At 50.8% G+C, this 16,375-nt stretch overlaps 1 protein-coding gene across 2 annotated transcripts; it reads left to right on the forward strand.

The window, feature by feature from the left end:
- The first annotated feature begins 1,424 nt into the window (after positions 1-1,424).
- On the forward strand, positions 1,425-13,500 carry Abcf2 (ATP binding cassette subfamily F member 2). 2 transcript variants are annotated; one of them, XM_052173022.1, is made up of 15 exons: positions 1,425-1,525; positions 2,150-2,359; positions 4,297-4,509; positions 4,893-5,075; positions 5,153-5,324; positions 6,750-6,845; positions 7,515-7,617; positions 9,632-9,727; positions 9,921-10,040; positions 10,125-10,214; positions 10,455-10,565; positions 11,208-11,270; positions 11,473-11,601; positions 12,103-12,306; positions 12,841-13,500. In XM_052173022.1, the coding sequence occupies exons 2-15, from the start codon at positions 2,191-2,193 to the stop codon at positions 12,976-12,978; spliced, it is 1,887 nt and encodes a 628-aa protein (XP_052028982.1). In that variant the 5' UTR covers positions 1,425-1,525; positions 2,150-2,190; the 3' UTR covers positions 12,979-13,500. The 2 variants fall into 2 exon arrangements, with proteins under 2 accessions (XP_052028982.1, XP_052028983.1); XM_052173023.1 differs by lacking the exon at positions 1,425-1,525 and adding an exon at positions 1,575-1,846.
- The last annotated feature ends 2,875 nt before the right edge of the window (positions 13,501-16,375 follow it).

Here is a 16,375-nt window from a genome sequence, read left to right on the forward strand (position 1 = left end):
CATCGAGCAAAAGAGGGCATCTTCACAGGCAGAGGTGGACAGTGGACCAATAAGTCGTGTGCACGCGTGTGTGTACATAAAGCCTCCCTTCTCTTTCCTCCCTTTTCTTCCATTTCTTTATTTTATGTATGCGAGTCCACTGTTGTTCTCTTCAGCTGCACCAGGAGAGGGCATCGGATTCCATTACATATGGTTGTGAGTCACCATATGGTTGCTGGGAATTGAACTCAGGATCTCTAGAAGAGCAGTCAGTGCTCTTAACCACAGAGTCATCTCTGTAGCCCGTTTTCTTCTTACAATTAGTGTGCTACCAAAGACACAGGAGTCAGGCTCTGAAGTTGCCTGTGATGTTCATCCTTCACGATCTTCACGCCTAATTTCTATTTAGTTTGGGAACACGGTGACCTTAGAGGAAAAGGGGCTCACTTTCTGAGAGTGCACTCGGGCAATAACTTTGCTTCCTCCAGCGTCATCAATAATAAGGCACCAGTGGGCAGGACCCTGGACAGGTAACAAGAGTCCTAAAGAGTTGCCTTGTTTTTGAGGCTACAGATCTAGAGTAATGTACCTAACAAGAAGTCTGTTAGAGATTTTAGACAGTGAGACTCAAAGGAAATGAAAGAAGTCACAGCTAAGTGTTCAAGGAGCTAAACTCAGCAAAATGGCCCTTTTAGATTTTTTCACCACACTTGCATGGCTCTGATGGAACCCAGAAGGTTTTCTCTGTGTAGCTCTGGCTGTCCTGGAACTAACTCTGTAGACCCGGCTGGCCTCGAACTCAGAATTCCGCCTGCCTCTGCCTCCCAAGTGCTGGGATTAAAGGTGTGCGCCACCACTGCCCGGCCGAGAAACTCTTGACTAAGATACCAAGGTTCAGCACAACGTCTGGCACTTTCAAAAAGTTTGATTAGCGATGGACTTGGCTCTGCTGGTTCGGTTCCATGAAACTGGGATGTCTTTCTCGAACAGAGCTCTGTTGGTCTGCAAAGGGTTACCTCACTTTCAGAGCCACCTCTACCCAGCAGCACCTTACTCCTCTTTCCTTCCACCGTCTAACTCTCTCATTGTTTGGACCGGCGGCACACTTAGGACGCAAGCTGGGAAGCTTAGTCGCACTCCCTGCTGGTTAAACCAGTAGAGCAGCCTGGTAAATTTAGTTGCTAGCGGGTGGGGTATCGTCTGGAAGACCAGCCCACCTCTCCGAGGAGCAATCTGGGATATGCAGTTTTCAGATCTTCAAACCGGCTAGGTAGGACGGGACTTTTGGACTCTAATCCTCCCCCCCCCCCCCGAATCCCCGCGCGTTCTGATAACGTCACTATAACTGCGCAACATCAGGGCTTCGTGGTAGTTCTGGAGGACAGTCCCGCCCTAGGGTCTTACGATTCGAGAACTACATTTTCCAGAAACCCTCGCGGCAGCGCGCCAAGGGCCGCCCAGGGTTGTGATTGGCTGGGGAGCCGGCCGCACGCGGAGGAGCTCAAGGACCAGCTCTGTTGCGACAGAGGCCGAGCGGCGAGGCCCCGTGAGTTGAGGAGGAAGGGGCGCCGGAGGGGAGGAGAGTGCGGACCCGTGAGCAGGAAGCGGGAGGAGAAACGGAAGGGAGCTCAGGGTCGGAATGGAAAGGGCCGAAAGAGAAAGAACTGGCCCAGGCAGAGACGCCGGCGAGCCGGGTGTGGGGGAGGTTAGGGGCAGCGAGCGCGGAGACCCTTAGGGACCCGCTGGGGAGGACTCGTGGGTTCCCGGAGAGAAACCGCGCCGCAGTCGGTGGGGTGGAGGAGAGGGACGGAAGGGAGGTCCGGGACGAACTCCTGGCGAAGAACCGAAAAGGAGGCGGCTGGCAGAGGTGCGCGAGCGCCAAGTTCGGAAACTGGAGACGAGGGTCTGAGCAGAGCGGTCCCTCTCTAAAGGCCCGGGGGGAAGAGCGCGTCCAAGTGAAGCTGCGGTGGGGATTGGCGCGCGAACCCCCGGGAGGAGGAGACGAGGCTGGAGGAGCGGTCGGGAGAGCGAGAAGCCCCGACAAAGTTGGCGGGGACAAGAGTTGGGCACCAGAGGCTTGATAGGAAAATTCCAACGAGGGATGGGATACCGCTCAGACGTTCTTACCGGTAAGTTTAGAATTTCGGAGCATCTGTTTGCATTTCTTCAGACTCCTGAAAAGAACAGTAACTACCCCTGCGGCTCATCACCATGCCTTCCGACCTGGCCAAGAAGAAGGCGGCCAAAAAGAAGGAAGCTGCTAAAGCTCGACAGCGGCCCAGAAAGGGACATGAAGAAAATGGAGATGCTGTCACAGAACCTCAGGTGGCAGAGGAGAAAACTGAGGAGGCCAATGGCAGAGAGACCACTGGTGATGGAGGTGAGTTGGGTGAATTTCCTGAGCTGCTTGTCTCCACCAAAATCAGACTCTGGATGCAGATACATAGGCCTTTAATCCCAGCCTTCAGGAGGCTAAGGTAAAGATGGAGGATTTGAGCCCAGGCTGTCTCCCCCCCCCCTTTTTTTTTAAGTAAAACACCCGTAGACACATGTCTTCATATGCCATGAAACTTTTTAATGGCACCCACACCTATAGAGTTAAAACTTGTTACTGCTCAAGGAAACTGAACTCAGGTGGCAAACCCAGCTGGGAGCTTTTGATCTACCTTGGTGCTGTGGTAGACAATAAAAGAGAAGGCAGCTTCTATGTTTCCTGTTTTTCCTCCTACCTATGGTCAGGAGTATGTCTGGATTTACCATATGGTGCTCTCTTTTTGGGGGGAGGCTGAAGTTTGGAGACGGGACGGTTTCCCTATGTAACCCTGGCTGCCCTGGAACTCTGTAGACCAGACTGGCCTTGAAATCATACAGAGACCCACCTGCCCCTGCTTCCTGGCTGGAGGGTTAAAGGTGGCTCATATGGTATTCTTAATGTCAGGGATAGTGATTATGCCAAGGAGTAAGGGGTTACATATTGTTACATATCTTCATGTATCTTTATGCGGTCTTGTTACTTAGGTTTGGGGGATTTATTGTAGCATTTTTCCATACTAGATAATGCTACTCACTCACACTATAAACACAGTTTGCTTTCAGAACATTTATTTTATAGTTTCCCTTCTCTGTTGCCCTGACAGAACACTCTGACAGAAATTAACTTGAGAGGGAAAAGTGCATTTCTTATATTTCCAGGTTCACCTTTTAGGGAAGTAAGTAAGGCAAGGACTTTTGTGTTTCAAGACAGAGTTTCTCTGTAACCACCCTGGCTGTCCTGGAGCTTGCTTTGTAGAGGGACCAGGCTGGCCTTGAACTCAAGAGATCCTCCTGCTTCCTCCAGAGAGCTGGAATTAAAGGCGTGGCCACCACACCGGGCCTTCAGCTAGCTTGCTTACGTAGCACAGATCCACTCAGCTAGAGACTGCACTGCCTACACTGGACTCTACATTAAATAGCATTAAGAAAATGCCTTGTGGACGTGGCCCTGGCCAGCCTGCTGGAGGCAGTTGCTCAGTTGTGGCTCCTCTTCCAGGCTCATGTGGCATTGGCAGCTCGCGTTAACTATGTGTTTGCATGGGCAGACACCACAGAGTGTGACAGTGAGCATCCCAGTCTCACCCTGCCTTCAGCCCAGGAGAGCTGCGGTCCTTCAGGCACATAGACTGCTGCTCACTGTCCTTTGACACTTACCATGGTTTTTGTGCTTTTACACATTAAGTTCTTGTGCACACTTGTGGTTTACACACAATTGTGTTCCCATTTGCTATCCATGTGTCATTTTAGTGTTACTTATGTCTACTTTAGTTATTGCAGTTGTTTATTCTGATTTAAGGGACTGTACTTTGAGGGGTGTATGTGTGTGTGTGTGTGTGTGTGTGTGTGTGTGTCTGTCCATCACCACAGATGCACTAAACATTTGAAGAAATATGTTAGCAATGAGAATAGGAATATAGCAACTAGAGATTAAAAATGACTGATAGAGTCAAGTGGTAGGAATTGTCTCCAGAATAAAATTCTAGAAGGCAGCTAGTGTGATCAAGTTAGGCCGTGGGAAGCTTTGTCCATGGCCAGCGCTATGGAAGGTGGGAAGGGGGAACCGATGGGAGGGAAAGGAAGTGGGAGGAGAGCAAGCTTAGAGTCAGAAGCAGCGGAGTAAAGCTTGTCTGTGAAAGCAGGGCATGGGGCAAGTGCGTCGCAGGCCCGTACTCGGAACTCGAGTCTGCTTCCGCACCACCTGAGCTCAGGGCCTGTGGGATCTGCCTGTGGATCCCAGATCTGAGTCTGTCTGACTGACCCTTCCCAATTCCACATCTGCCCCAGAAGTGGATTTGCTGACCAAGGAGCTGGAGGACTTTGAGATGAAGAAAGCTGCTGCTCGAGCTGTCACGGGCGTCCTGGCTTCTCACCCCAACAGTACTGACGTCCACATTATCAACCTCTCCCTCACCTTTCATGGACAAGAGCTGCTCAGCGACACCAAACTGGAATTAAACTCCGGCCGGCGCTATGGCCTCATTGGCTTAAATGGAATTGGTGAGGCCTTGGGGGTCAGGTGGACGAGCCTTTCTTGGCTTGTCTGTCACTCAGTATGTGTTTAGCTCTAACAAAGCAAGAAACATACTATGAGTGGGGGACCAGACATGCCTGGGACATGGGGCTATGACACAGCTGTGTGTAGCATGTACCACAGGAGTAGTGTTTTGACAGAAGGTGCTGGAGAGGTTGGTGGGGAAGCAACCCCTGTAAACCTGTGGTTATAGGAGGAGTAGTGGTGTGACGCCTTTATAAATGAACAGGATTTCACAGGCACAGCGAGATTAGACCTGAAGGAAAGCCTGAGGGCGAGCGGGTGACTTAAAGGATGGGATCCTGGTTTGCCTGTTAGGAACAGGTGCAGTGCCCTCTGTCACCCTCAGGGAAGTCCATGCTGCTCTCTGCTATTGGGAAGCGAGAAGTGCCCATCCCTGAGCACATCGACATCTACCACCTGACTCGAGAGATGCCTCCTAGCGAGAAGACGCCCTTGCAGTGTGTGATGGAGGTGGACACCGAACGGGCCATGCTGGAGAGAGAGGCCGAGCGCTTAGCTCATGAGGACGGTATGGCTCCGCACCCAGGGCTGGGCTGGGCTTCCTCCTGGAACCCTCGGGAGCTCATGGTCACGTGTGACCCACAGCGGAGTGTGAGAAGCTCATGGAACTCTATGAGCGGCTGGAAGAGCTGGACGCCGACAAAGCCGAGGTGAGGGCCTCGAGGATCTTACACGGACTGGGGTTCACACCTGCCATGCAGCGCAAGAAGCTCAAGGACTTCAGCGGTGGCTGGCGGATGAGAGTCGCTCTGGCTAGGTGAGCCCCCTCCATCATCGCTGGGAGCCCCTGTCTCAGAGGGGAATGTTCACCCTGGCAGGAATGTAGAACAGGGCTCGAGTTGGTCTGTGGTGAAAGAGATAACCATTGGTGACGTAATGTGGGTCAGTGTGGACCTGACTGAATGTCCTGGCTCAAGTACTGAAGAGAGCCGACAGGGCGGTGGTGGCGCACACCTGTAATCCCAGCACTTGGGAGGCAGAGCCAGGTGGATTTCTGAGTTCGAGGCCAGCCTGGTCTACAGAGTGAGTTTCAGGGCAGCCAGGGCTACATAGGGAAACCCTGTCTCGAAAAACAAAACAAAAAGTCAAGTACTGAAGAATACTTCCATGCTTTGTGCTGGTTCCAGTAGTACTCTGAGCAGACCCATGTAAAATGGTAATTAAGGTCTGTTTTCACCTTGACCCCCTTCCTGCCTTTTGTGCTGCTGTCCTAATATTTATGGTAGTATAATATTAGTCACATTGGTTCTAACTGTCCTTTTTATCCCTGTAAACCTGTAGTTAAAGTGAGTTTAGTCCATTTAGTCCTGCACTATGCCACGCCCTGGCCAGCTGAGACGCGTGTGTTATCTCAGGCTGCACACTGTAAACCGAATAGGTGCACTTTTGTTCATGGCTCGAGGCACAGGGCAGGGTGGCTCAGCAGGTGCTGTAGGTCCTCAAGTGTAGTGCAGGCTTCACAGTGTGATGAGAGAGAAGGAAGTTGGTGTGTCTGTCTTGTCTCTCCTTACAAAGCCATACATGTGTCCTCTGTGGGCTCTGCCCTGATGACTGCCTAATCCTGCTCACCAACTTTCAGATGCATTTACTCCCTCTACACCTTTGTGGGAAGTCAAGCCTGCTCCTGGGAAGTGAGCTGGCGAGCCTGCCCCATGGCCCCCCGAGAGTTGCCTCCCTGTCTTAGAGCATGAGTGTGGTGACTCCACTTGCTGGTCACAAGTTGCTCTGGCTGGTTCAGGAGCTCTCAGTGCAGGCTACGGTGTGATGTTCAGAAGCACTCTCAGAAAGTTCCCTAAGGCTGGTGACTGCCATCCGGAAGCCAGGGCTCCAGCCTGTCCCTTGCTTTACCAGTATAAGAAAACTACATTCTTTGGCCACTTGCTGGAGTCTGTCACCCCATCAAGTTTCAAACCCTGACACTAGTTGCTTTAGTCATTTGTTCCCTGTGCCTCACCAGCTGCCATCAACCCTCAGTGCAAAAGGTCTTCTCAGCCGTCCCTATGGTCCAAATTCCCGTAACTCACTTTCTACCTGTCAGTCCTCAACTCTGGAGCCCTTCCTTCCTGTGAGGTAGAAACCAGATTGGCTTAAGGATTCATTCGGCCTAACCAGCATTGTGACAGGAAAGCTGCACCTTCCCGGTAGCACTTAGGATGCTTTTGTTTCCTTTTACATCCATCAGAGCCCTCTTTATTCGGCCCTTCATGCTGCTTCTGGACGAGCCTACCAACCACCTGGACCTGGATGCTTGTGTGTGGCTGGAAGAGGAACTTAAGACGTAAGAGAGGGGGCAGGGGCAGGAGCAGAGTACAAAGGAATTAGGCTCTCAGAAGCTGATGAGTGTGGAGGGAAGCCAGAGGTGCGGCTGTGGCCCTGCCACTGCAGACTGGCCCTTGCTGTTTCATCGGGGTGGCTTTCCCTATGTCCAAAGTACAGCATCTTCACTGTTTAATTGTGTATGTGCATGTGCACACATGTGTACATAAATCATGTAAAGTGAGTGTCATGCTTAAATCCATGGTGTGGTGATACAGAAAAATAATAGTAAATATTGTCTCAACTTGAAAAGGAAACAGGAGCTGCCTTAGTGCTATCTTCAAAAGGAAGGACTTCTGTTCCTCTGACTGAGTCTAGGCTGACCCCATGCACAGTTCTGGAAACCTTTTAGTAAATACTTGCACATGCAGATGTTGACACCAGGACCACGCCCATCCCTACTCCATTCTGTTGACACAGTCGAAGACTGGGGCTGTCTTACCACTACAAGGCTCCAGGAGGTGTCCCCCTGGCCCCACTGAGGGCGTGCAGCCTTGCTGTGTCCCTGCTGGCCGCAGGAGCCTCAGGGGCACTTGGGTTCACTAAGGGTGAGAGAGGTGAGGGCTTCCTGGTCTCACCATGTAGCCTTCTGTGATTGCAACCTTCCTGATTTGACTCTTTGGCTTCACAGTTTCAAGCGCATCCTGGTCCTTGTGTCCCATTCCCAGGACTTCCTGAACGGGGTCTGTACCAATATCATCCACATGCACAACAAGAAGCTGAAGTATTACACGGTGAGTGGACCTTGGCTCCTGTGCTCACTAGTTCTTTGGATTTGTTATTAAAAATTAAAATAACCCTTTAAACAACTCCACCCCATTTTATTTTAGTCCCAAAGACCTTTGCTTTTGCCCATAGGCCACAGTTGGCAGCTGCGTTCCTCTCTCTCTCTCTCTCTCTCTCTCTCTCTCTCTCTCTCTCTCTTTCTCTCTCTCTGTGTGTGTGTGTGTGTGTGTGTGTGTGTGTGTGTGTGCCTTGCTTCCTTCACTGTTGTGCCTTGTCTCTTGTCTTTTTTTGTTGTTGTTTTTGTTTTTTTCGAGACAGGGTTTCTCTGTGTAGCCCTGGCTGTCCTGGAACTCACTCTGTAGACCAGGCTGGCCTTGAACTCACAAATCCACCTGCCTCTGCCTCCCATAGTGCTGGGATTAAAGGCGTACGCCACCACCGCCTGGCGTGCCTTGTCTTTTTTATCTTAAAAAATAGTTGATCTTATTACATCTGTGTGTGGGTTTGTGCAGGTGAGTGCAGATGCCTGCTCAGGCCAGGCCAGGTTGTTGATCATCTGGAGTTCGAGTTATAGGCAGTTCTGAGCGCCTGCTGTGGATGCTGGGAATCAAATGAACAACACATACTACTAACTAAGAGGATTGTAATAAAAATGTTTTCACGAATAGTAGTTAGGTGTGGCGGCGGCTACATGACCCCAGCACTAGGTTGCTGAAGTATAAGGGTCAGGCCAACCTGGATTCTACAGTGGACATCAGTCTCCAGTGGGGAAAGGGAGACAGTCCTCTTCCTAGACAGTCACTGTGGCGCATTAGTAGTTTCTTATAGTGCCTTCCCAAACTCTGTATTTGCAATCATTTGTAGAAAATGGCATATGGATGCGTCCTTTACCTTCAGTCAACTAGAATCTGTTTGGTTTCTTTAAATGTATATTTTATGTATTCATTGCATATAAGAGTATTTGTGCATCCTATGAGTGCAGTGCCCGTGAAGGCCAGAAGAGGGTGTCAGGTGCCCTGGGCCAACTTACAGACGGTTGTGGGCCAGCTACCATGTGGGTGCTGAGGATTTGGAAGAGCAGCCCATGCTCTTCCCACTGACCCATCTCCAGCCCCTCTTCTGTAATCCTGAATGATCATTCTCTTCTTCGGGTTACTTTTAAAATTAGTAACTGTCTTTCTAGATAAATGTACCTGTGTAGTATGCCTACATAATATCATTGTATGGATATCTTGATTTGTGTATTAGGTTTTTTTAAGATTTATTTATATGAGTACACTCTGGCTGGTGTATCTGATACACAAGAAGGGGGTGTTGGATCTGATTACAGATGGTTGTGAGCCACCATGTGGATGCTGGGAATTGAACTCATGACCTCTGGAAGAACAGTCAGTGCTCTTAACCACTGAGCCATCTCTCCAACCTTTGTTGAGTCATTTTACTGGCTAGTTTGAGTCTTGGGCTTTGTCTGGCTCAGATAGAAACCATGGCAATCCAAGGCATGCTCTAAACCGGATGGTTGGTTTGTTTTCTCTTGTGGGGGACAACCCTTATCCATGTGTGGCTTCAGCATCTGGTATGAATGCTGAAACCATCAGTTAGAGATGGTTGAGGACTTGAGCTTCATGGTGTCAGCATGTCTGTGTTCAGGGCTTCTGCTGACACTGGGTTCTTCTGGTTAACCTTAGAATTTGCCATGAAACCTGGCTTGGTCTGGCTGAGCAAGAGGCCTGGATTGAAAGCACGCACCCATACATTTCCCATTGGGTTGTAGCATGGCTTAGTGCTACCTACCCCTTGCCTACCGTGAGCCATGCCAGCCATGCCCTGGGTTCTACCCTCAGCACTGCAAAAACAGACAGCAGGTTCTGTTAGCAAGTGCTGCTGGAACGCAGTTCCTGTTTCCTGCTCACCCTTAGAGCAGCAGCAGGGAGTGATGCTCTCACTCTTTGACCTGAGAGAGAAGCCAGGACTGAGCTCTGGGTAAAGCTGCCGTCTTGCCTGGGGCGCGTTTCCCCACAGGGTAATTATGATCAGTATGTGAAGACTCGGCTGGAGCTGGAAGAGAACCAGATGAAGAGGTTTCACTGGGAGCAGGACCAGATAGCACACATGAAGGTAGGGAAGCTACTGCTTGTCTCCACCTAGATCGGGACTTGAGGGGCCTAGGAAGACGTGGGTTGTGCCTACTCCACGGTTGAGTTGCTGCTTCTCATTTCCTGTGCACACCTCAAGTCTCCTGGTGTCCTGCAAACACTTGAAGCCCTTCCTGTCTTGCACCCACTCCAATCCCCCTTCTGGTCTCTTGTAGAACTATATTGCCAGGTTTGGCCATGGCAGTGCCAAGCTGGCCCGGCAGGCCCAAAGCAAAGAGAAAACACTACAGAAAATGATGGCATCCGGACTGACAGAAAGGGTTGTGAGTGACAAGGTGAGGTGTGATCACTGTGGTTAGGTGACTGGAGTATGAGTTTAAGAAACAGCCCTGACCTGAAAATGCCTCCTCCTCCTCTAGACGCTGTCATTTTATTTCCCACCATGTGGTAAGATTCCACCACCTGTCATTATGGTGCAGAACGTGAGCTTCAAGTACACAAAAGATGGGGTGAGTTCAGTGTGCTCCGTGTGTAGCCAGGCCGGGTGCACTGGTAGTGGGAACCTTCTGTCCTGCTGACTGACTGCTGACTGCCAGGGAGGAGACGGCCTCCAGGCTTAGCAGATGGAAGCAGTGGGTTGGGTCAGCTTTGACAGCAGTGCCCTCTCCGTTCTTCCCACCTGTGCGGCTGGCACACTGGGCAGTACATCCAACTTCTAGCCTTTGTTCCTCTCTCTTTATCCACGGCAGCCTTGCATCTACAATAATCTAGAATTTGGCATTGACCTTGACACACGAGTGGCTCTGGTAGGACCCAACGGAGCAGGGAAGTCCACGCTGCTGAAGCTGCTAACTGGAGAGGTATGGTGCTAAGGTGACATGTCATGGCTTCTACTGGTGTCTTCACTAAGGAAGGCGTGTATGAGTGAGTGCCTCGGTGGTCCAGTGAGCCACCTGGAGGGGGCGGGGCAGTGTGGAGGCCATGGATGTCTTCCCTGTGGGAGGTTGGGTGGGAGGAATTTTTATGAATGAGATTGCATGTGAATGTATGCATGCATGCAACAGTGATTAAATCAACCTGTACAGTGGAGTTTCTTTTGAGAAAATGTGTGTTGTGCCTACATCTTGTGCTTTATTAATGTTTTGTACAATGGCCCTTTCCTATCTACCTAGTAAGCTGCTGTGTACGCCACTTCCCCTAAGAGTCTGTTAGTGAGTTCCTGAGTATATGTACTTTTACATTTGTTTTATTGTGTGCACATTCATGTGGGAGTCATGTGAACTTACCATGTGGGTTCCAGATCAACTCAGGTTGGCAAGCCAGTGCCTTAATCCCCTGAGCTCTGCACAGCTCCTAACCCTCAGAGTGCCTAGACGGTAGTCTGTGTTAGCTAGCACAGTAGATAAATTAGGGGGTGGTTTGAGCGCTGCTCAGTATACATGTGTTTGCTTCTGTCTGGGATTTCCCTCCTCCTCCTGATTCTACTTAATACTCTTCCCTAGCTTCTGCCTACAGATGGAATGATCCGGAAGCATTCTCATGTCAAGATAGGGCGTTATCATCAGGTACAGACCTGGAGTCAAGGTTCAGGGTCAGGGCGGAAGAAGGGAACACATCTATCCAAACCCCTCCTCTGGGGACATAACTCCTCCCTGCGTCTGTCCTGAGCAGTGTCTGGGAAGGCTCCTATGGTACCCCCTGTCACACCTAGGTGGCGTCCTGTCGGAGGAGGTTCCCGCAAATGTGGTGGTCTTGCTTTCTCTGCAGCATTTACAGGAGCAGCTGGACCTGGACCTTTCCCCGTTGGAGTACATGATGAAGTGCTATCCAGAGATCAAGGAGAAGGAGGAGATGAGGAAGATCATTGGGAGATATGGCCTCACTGGGAAACAGCAGGTGAGAGACGAGGGGTGGGAAGGACCCAAGATGGCTCAGAGGCTACTGCCAGATGGTCATTGGACGCTGGTAGGTTTGGAGGTGATCCAGAGTCCCCTCCACTCCTTTCCTCTGTAGTGTCATGAACTGTGGGGTTGTGGAAAGATCAGTGACTGGGACTCTGAGCGGCTCTTGAGCCAGAGTGCTTAAGGGAGCAAAGGGAATTGCAGCCTAGCAAACAGACATGAAACTGCAGGGTCACAGGATCACGTCGTTGCACAAGGACTTCTGTTGTTAGAGTGGGTGAGGGGCACACGGTCATGCTGCCAGGTACCCCTCCCTCATCAGGGCAGGACTAATGGCCTGGCCACTGTCTTGCTGTATGGTCTTGGGTCATCCTAAGCTCCTGACTTGCCGGAAAGAAAAGGGCAATAATGGTAACAAGCCAGGAAAAGGAGAGCAGTCCCCTGCTGCACACCACCTGTAGTGCCGCACCAAATCCTCATCTCGTGGTTCCTGTAGGTGAGCCCCATCCGGAACCTGTCGGACGGGCAGAAGTGCCGAGTGTGCCTGGCCTGGCTGGCCTGGCAGAACCCTCACATGCTCTTTCTGGACGAGCCGACCAATCACCTGGACATCGAGACCATTGATGCTCTGGCCGATGCCATCAATGAGTTTGAAGGCGGCATGATGCTAGTCAGCCACGACTTCAGACTCATCCAGCAGGTGAGGTGTGGCCTGAGGCACAGCTGTGGCCCCTAGAGGGCCTGACAGCATCTGCTAAGTTCAGAGAAGGGGCTCAGGTCCACGTGGGCAAGGTCATGACTCAGGAGAGTAGCTACCTTGGTAGAGATGAACCAAATGAGGAACTCTCTCTTACTACTCTCGCAAGATTCTTCAGCCCAAAGTAGGTGTTGTAGTAAGAAGGAGTTGGGTTACGAGGAGGAGGAGGAGGAGGAGGAGGAGGAGGAGGGGTTATCAGCCTTTCTGGGCTTGGGCAGCTAGGCTAGAAAACCATGGATCACAAAGCCTCATCACAAAGCCTCTGCATAATCGGGTCTGCCTGGGACCTGAAAGGGGTGTCATAGCAGGGTCTACCTTAGGACATTCCAGAGCTCCAAAGAGCTCGTGTGGCAGTGACAGTAAGCGAGGTGTAGTTTGGGGTGAGGCCTCAAGTGAAGCCATTACTTTGGGAAGCCCAGTTTGGTAGTGGGGATGGTGTCGAGGACTGGCCAGATCAGGTACAGCATCTGCTTCCAGGTTGCACAGGAGATTTGGGTCTGTGAGAAACAGACGATCACCAAGTGGCCTGGAGACATCCTAGCCTACAAGGAGCACCTCAAGTCCAAGCTGGTGGGTGAGGAGCCCCAGCTCACCAAGAGGACCCACAACGTGTGAGCCCTCAGCGGCTTGGGTCAGCAATGCCACCTGGAGACTGCCAGCTGACACCTGACCAGCCACTCAGGACCGGACCCTGGGGCTGCACTCCTGCACTGCTGCAATACTGCCCCCAGCCTCTCCCCTCAGCCTGCCTTCGCTGCATCATATCTCCAGCTGGACAGCGCCTGTCCGTTCCCCATCCTCCTTCCATTTGGGTCTGTCTGTCTGGACTTGGCTGGCTGTTCCCTCCAGACCCTTGCTGGTTACCTTGCCCTGAAAGATGCAGCCAGGGGTACCTGGGTTAACCCAAGGGCCCAAGCCCTGCTCTGGCCCTGGAAGGATTCAAGAGCCTCATGTCATGGGTTTTGGTGATGTTGGAGAAATACCGCCAGCCCATCACCCCAGTTCCTTATTGCTTCTGGTTTGGAGCTCTGGGCCAGGGCCTAGTCCTGGTCGGTATTTTAATAATTATTTAACAGTGTAGATCTATGTGTCATCTACCAAGTGTCCAATAAAGAAAGAGGAAGCTACAGACCCCTCCTTCCTGGTCTCCGAGCCTTTTTCTCTCCCTGCAGTCAGCATTCACTCCCCTCAGGAAGCCAGACCTCTGGAGGATTTGCTCCACCCCCTTTCTGATCAAGATTTCCTTAGGCCGGTATTTCAGGGGGTTTCGTGGAATCGGGTTGTGGGGGGCTTGTCAGGTAAGAGGCAGACCTTGCCAACTCATTGGAAGTCCTGGGAGCAGATGGGAACTGAGATTCCCAAGAGGCTTCCTGGTGTGTACCCCGAGCTAGAGGTCATGGGCCATACCGTGCAGAATGATGTACTGCTGCCACCTGCACGCCACATAGGAAGGACACTTGTTAAAAAGGCAGGTTCTTGAGCTAGACCTGTCAGTTACCTTTAGTGCAGTGGAGAGATGCAGCTGGGGTCTGCATCTGCAGTTCTATTGCAGCTGTGCTCTTTCCTATACACTCCCTTTTATTTGCCCTGTCTAGCTTATAGCTAAGGTTCTGTATAGTTTGTGGTCCTTTGGAACTTTGAGGCTTCATATCACCAGGCACTGCTACCTCCAGAATCTCAGTGGCCATCTTTGTGAGAAAACACACCCAGCCATTTTTCAGTATGGTTAGAGTACATCTAAGGCAGCAAGAGAAACTCCCAGATGGTGTCTGAACCTATCCACCAGATCCACTTGCCTGTCATCAGAACTCAAAGCAAGGTGTGGCCCAGGCTTGAGATCCCAACACTAGGATTTGAGGCCAGCCTGGGTTTCTGACCCTCCTTCCTTCATTAAAAGACTGAGGTTCCTGAGCTCCGGGTTGGAAGGACTTGGCATCTGGAGGAAGAAAGTGTACTTAGCCTCCTAATCTTAGTCAGCCTGTGTGTCACCTATACCCACTCAGCAGGAGAAAAGCCAATTTGACCACTTTAAGAATGCCGGTGGTGGTGGTGGTGGTGGTGGTGGTGGTGGTGGTGGTGGTGGTGGTGGTGGTGGTGGTGGTGGCAGCGCACACCTGTAATCCCAGCACTTGGGAGGCAGAGGCAGGCAGATTTCTGAGTTCAAGGCTAGCCTGGTCTACAGAGTGAGTTCCAGGACAGCCAGGGCTATACAGAGAAACTCTGTCTCAGAAAAAAAACCAAATCCAAAAAAATAAAAAAGCCTAAAAAGTCTGCAAATTATCTAAAATTAGAGGTGCCCTGTTTGGGATTCAGAACTGCCCAGCCTCAAAGCAAACAGCAGCTGTGATGTCACTGTGGCTGGGTTTGTGAATTGGGAAGCGGTGGTGCGTGTTTCCACTTGCAGGCAAGTGCCCTCCCTCGACACCACTACCATCTTCTGATCTGTAGTACCCCTAGTCAAGCTGTTCCAGGTTCCTGTAGTCACAGTATTCAAGTACCTGTGGCTTCAGCGCAACTCAAAGTCTGAGGGGTTGGGTCGGGCATGAACTCAGGAGAGGGTAGCTGTCAGCATGATGCTATAACCAACAAGATCTTAACTAGCTACAGCCTTCAGCTTGCAGGAAGGCCTGAGCAGTAACTAAGGCCTCAGCCAGCGCTGACTCCCCCCACTGGCTTAACTACTACTCTCCCACTTTACATTGAACCAAGACCCCTTACTCACTACTGAGGTTGTCATCAGGTCCCTACCATCTAAAAGCTTCTGTGACCGGAAAGGAGGTACAGAGGGCAGAGCCTTATTCAAAGTCAATCCCAGACCACAGGTCATCTCCCTTCTGACCCTGTGCCCTAGAGACTGCCATACAGATGCACTTCTGCAGAGTACCTTGCTATGCAAATAGCAGATTAAATGAACAAACTGACCCTCCCTCTGAGAAGGTCACCTGTAGGGATGGATAGTTCCCCTGCTCACTTGGGACTCTAAGATGCATGTGTAGAACATCACAGCAACTCTTGGTATGAACTGTTATTCATCCATGTGTTCAAGATCCAGGGGCAGGGAGATGGCACATACCATCAGACCTGAGTGCCCAGGGCTGGAGAGAGTGCAGTGGTTTAGAGTGTTTGCTCTCCTTACAGGGCCTCCATGTTCCGTTCCTAGCACCTGCCATGTCGGGTAGCTTTAGCTCCAGGGTCTGTGGGAATGTGTGCCTGTGCTCATACATACAAAATAAAATCAAACAACAAAATCCCTAACATCCATGAAAAAGCTAGACATACCAACACACTGCTATACTCCCAGCACCGGGGAAGTAGGATTCCTGGGGCCTGGCTGGCCAGGCAGTCTAGCTCAGTTTGGTATGCCCAAAATTCAGTGAGAGACCCTGTCTCAAAAAATAAGAAAATCTTGTAATACACCAGATCTACTTAAATCAAGCTAAGTACGAAAAGAAATAGGAGCATCAAAACCCCCCAAATATTTCCACAAAAAGGCATAAACAAAGCCAAGCAATAGTGGTGCTTTGCCTTTAAAACCAGTATTTGGGAGGCAGAGGTGGGTGGGTCTCTGAGTTCAAGGTTAGCCTTGTCTACAGAGTAAGTTCCAGGACAACCAGAAACTACATAGAGAAAGCTTGACTTGTGGGCTGGAAGGGAAGCATAAGCAGCCAGGATTGGTGGTGCGTGCCTCTGATCCTACGGAAGAGGTAGGAAGGGGTCAAATTCAAAGCCAACCCAAGCTACATAATAAGAATCTGTTTCAAAAGAAAAAAAATTGTGTCAAACTGAACATTAGTTTAATGGTAGAATACTTGCCTGACATGAACAATGCCCCAGGTTCCATCCCCTGCAGACATAAATGCTCATGAGCACTTCATAGCCTCGGCAGAGATGTCAGGGACCACTGTGTTAATGGGAGCCCTGGCTACAGATGTGTGTGTTAGGATTCTGCCTGGGGAAGTTCAAGGTCATCCTGGCTTAAATGAGATTGAAGCCAGCCTGAGCTGCGTGAAGC

Source organism: Apodemus sylvaticus, chromosome 2, assembly GCF_947179515.1.
Source record: "Apodemus sylvaticus chromosome 2, mApoSyl1.1, whole genome shotgun sequence".
Classification (NCBI taxonomy): domain Eukaryota; kingdom Metazoa; phylum Chordata; class Mammalia; order Rodentia; family Muridae; genus Apodemus; species Apodemus sylvaticus.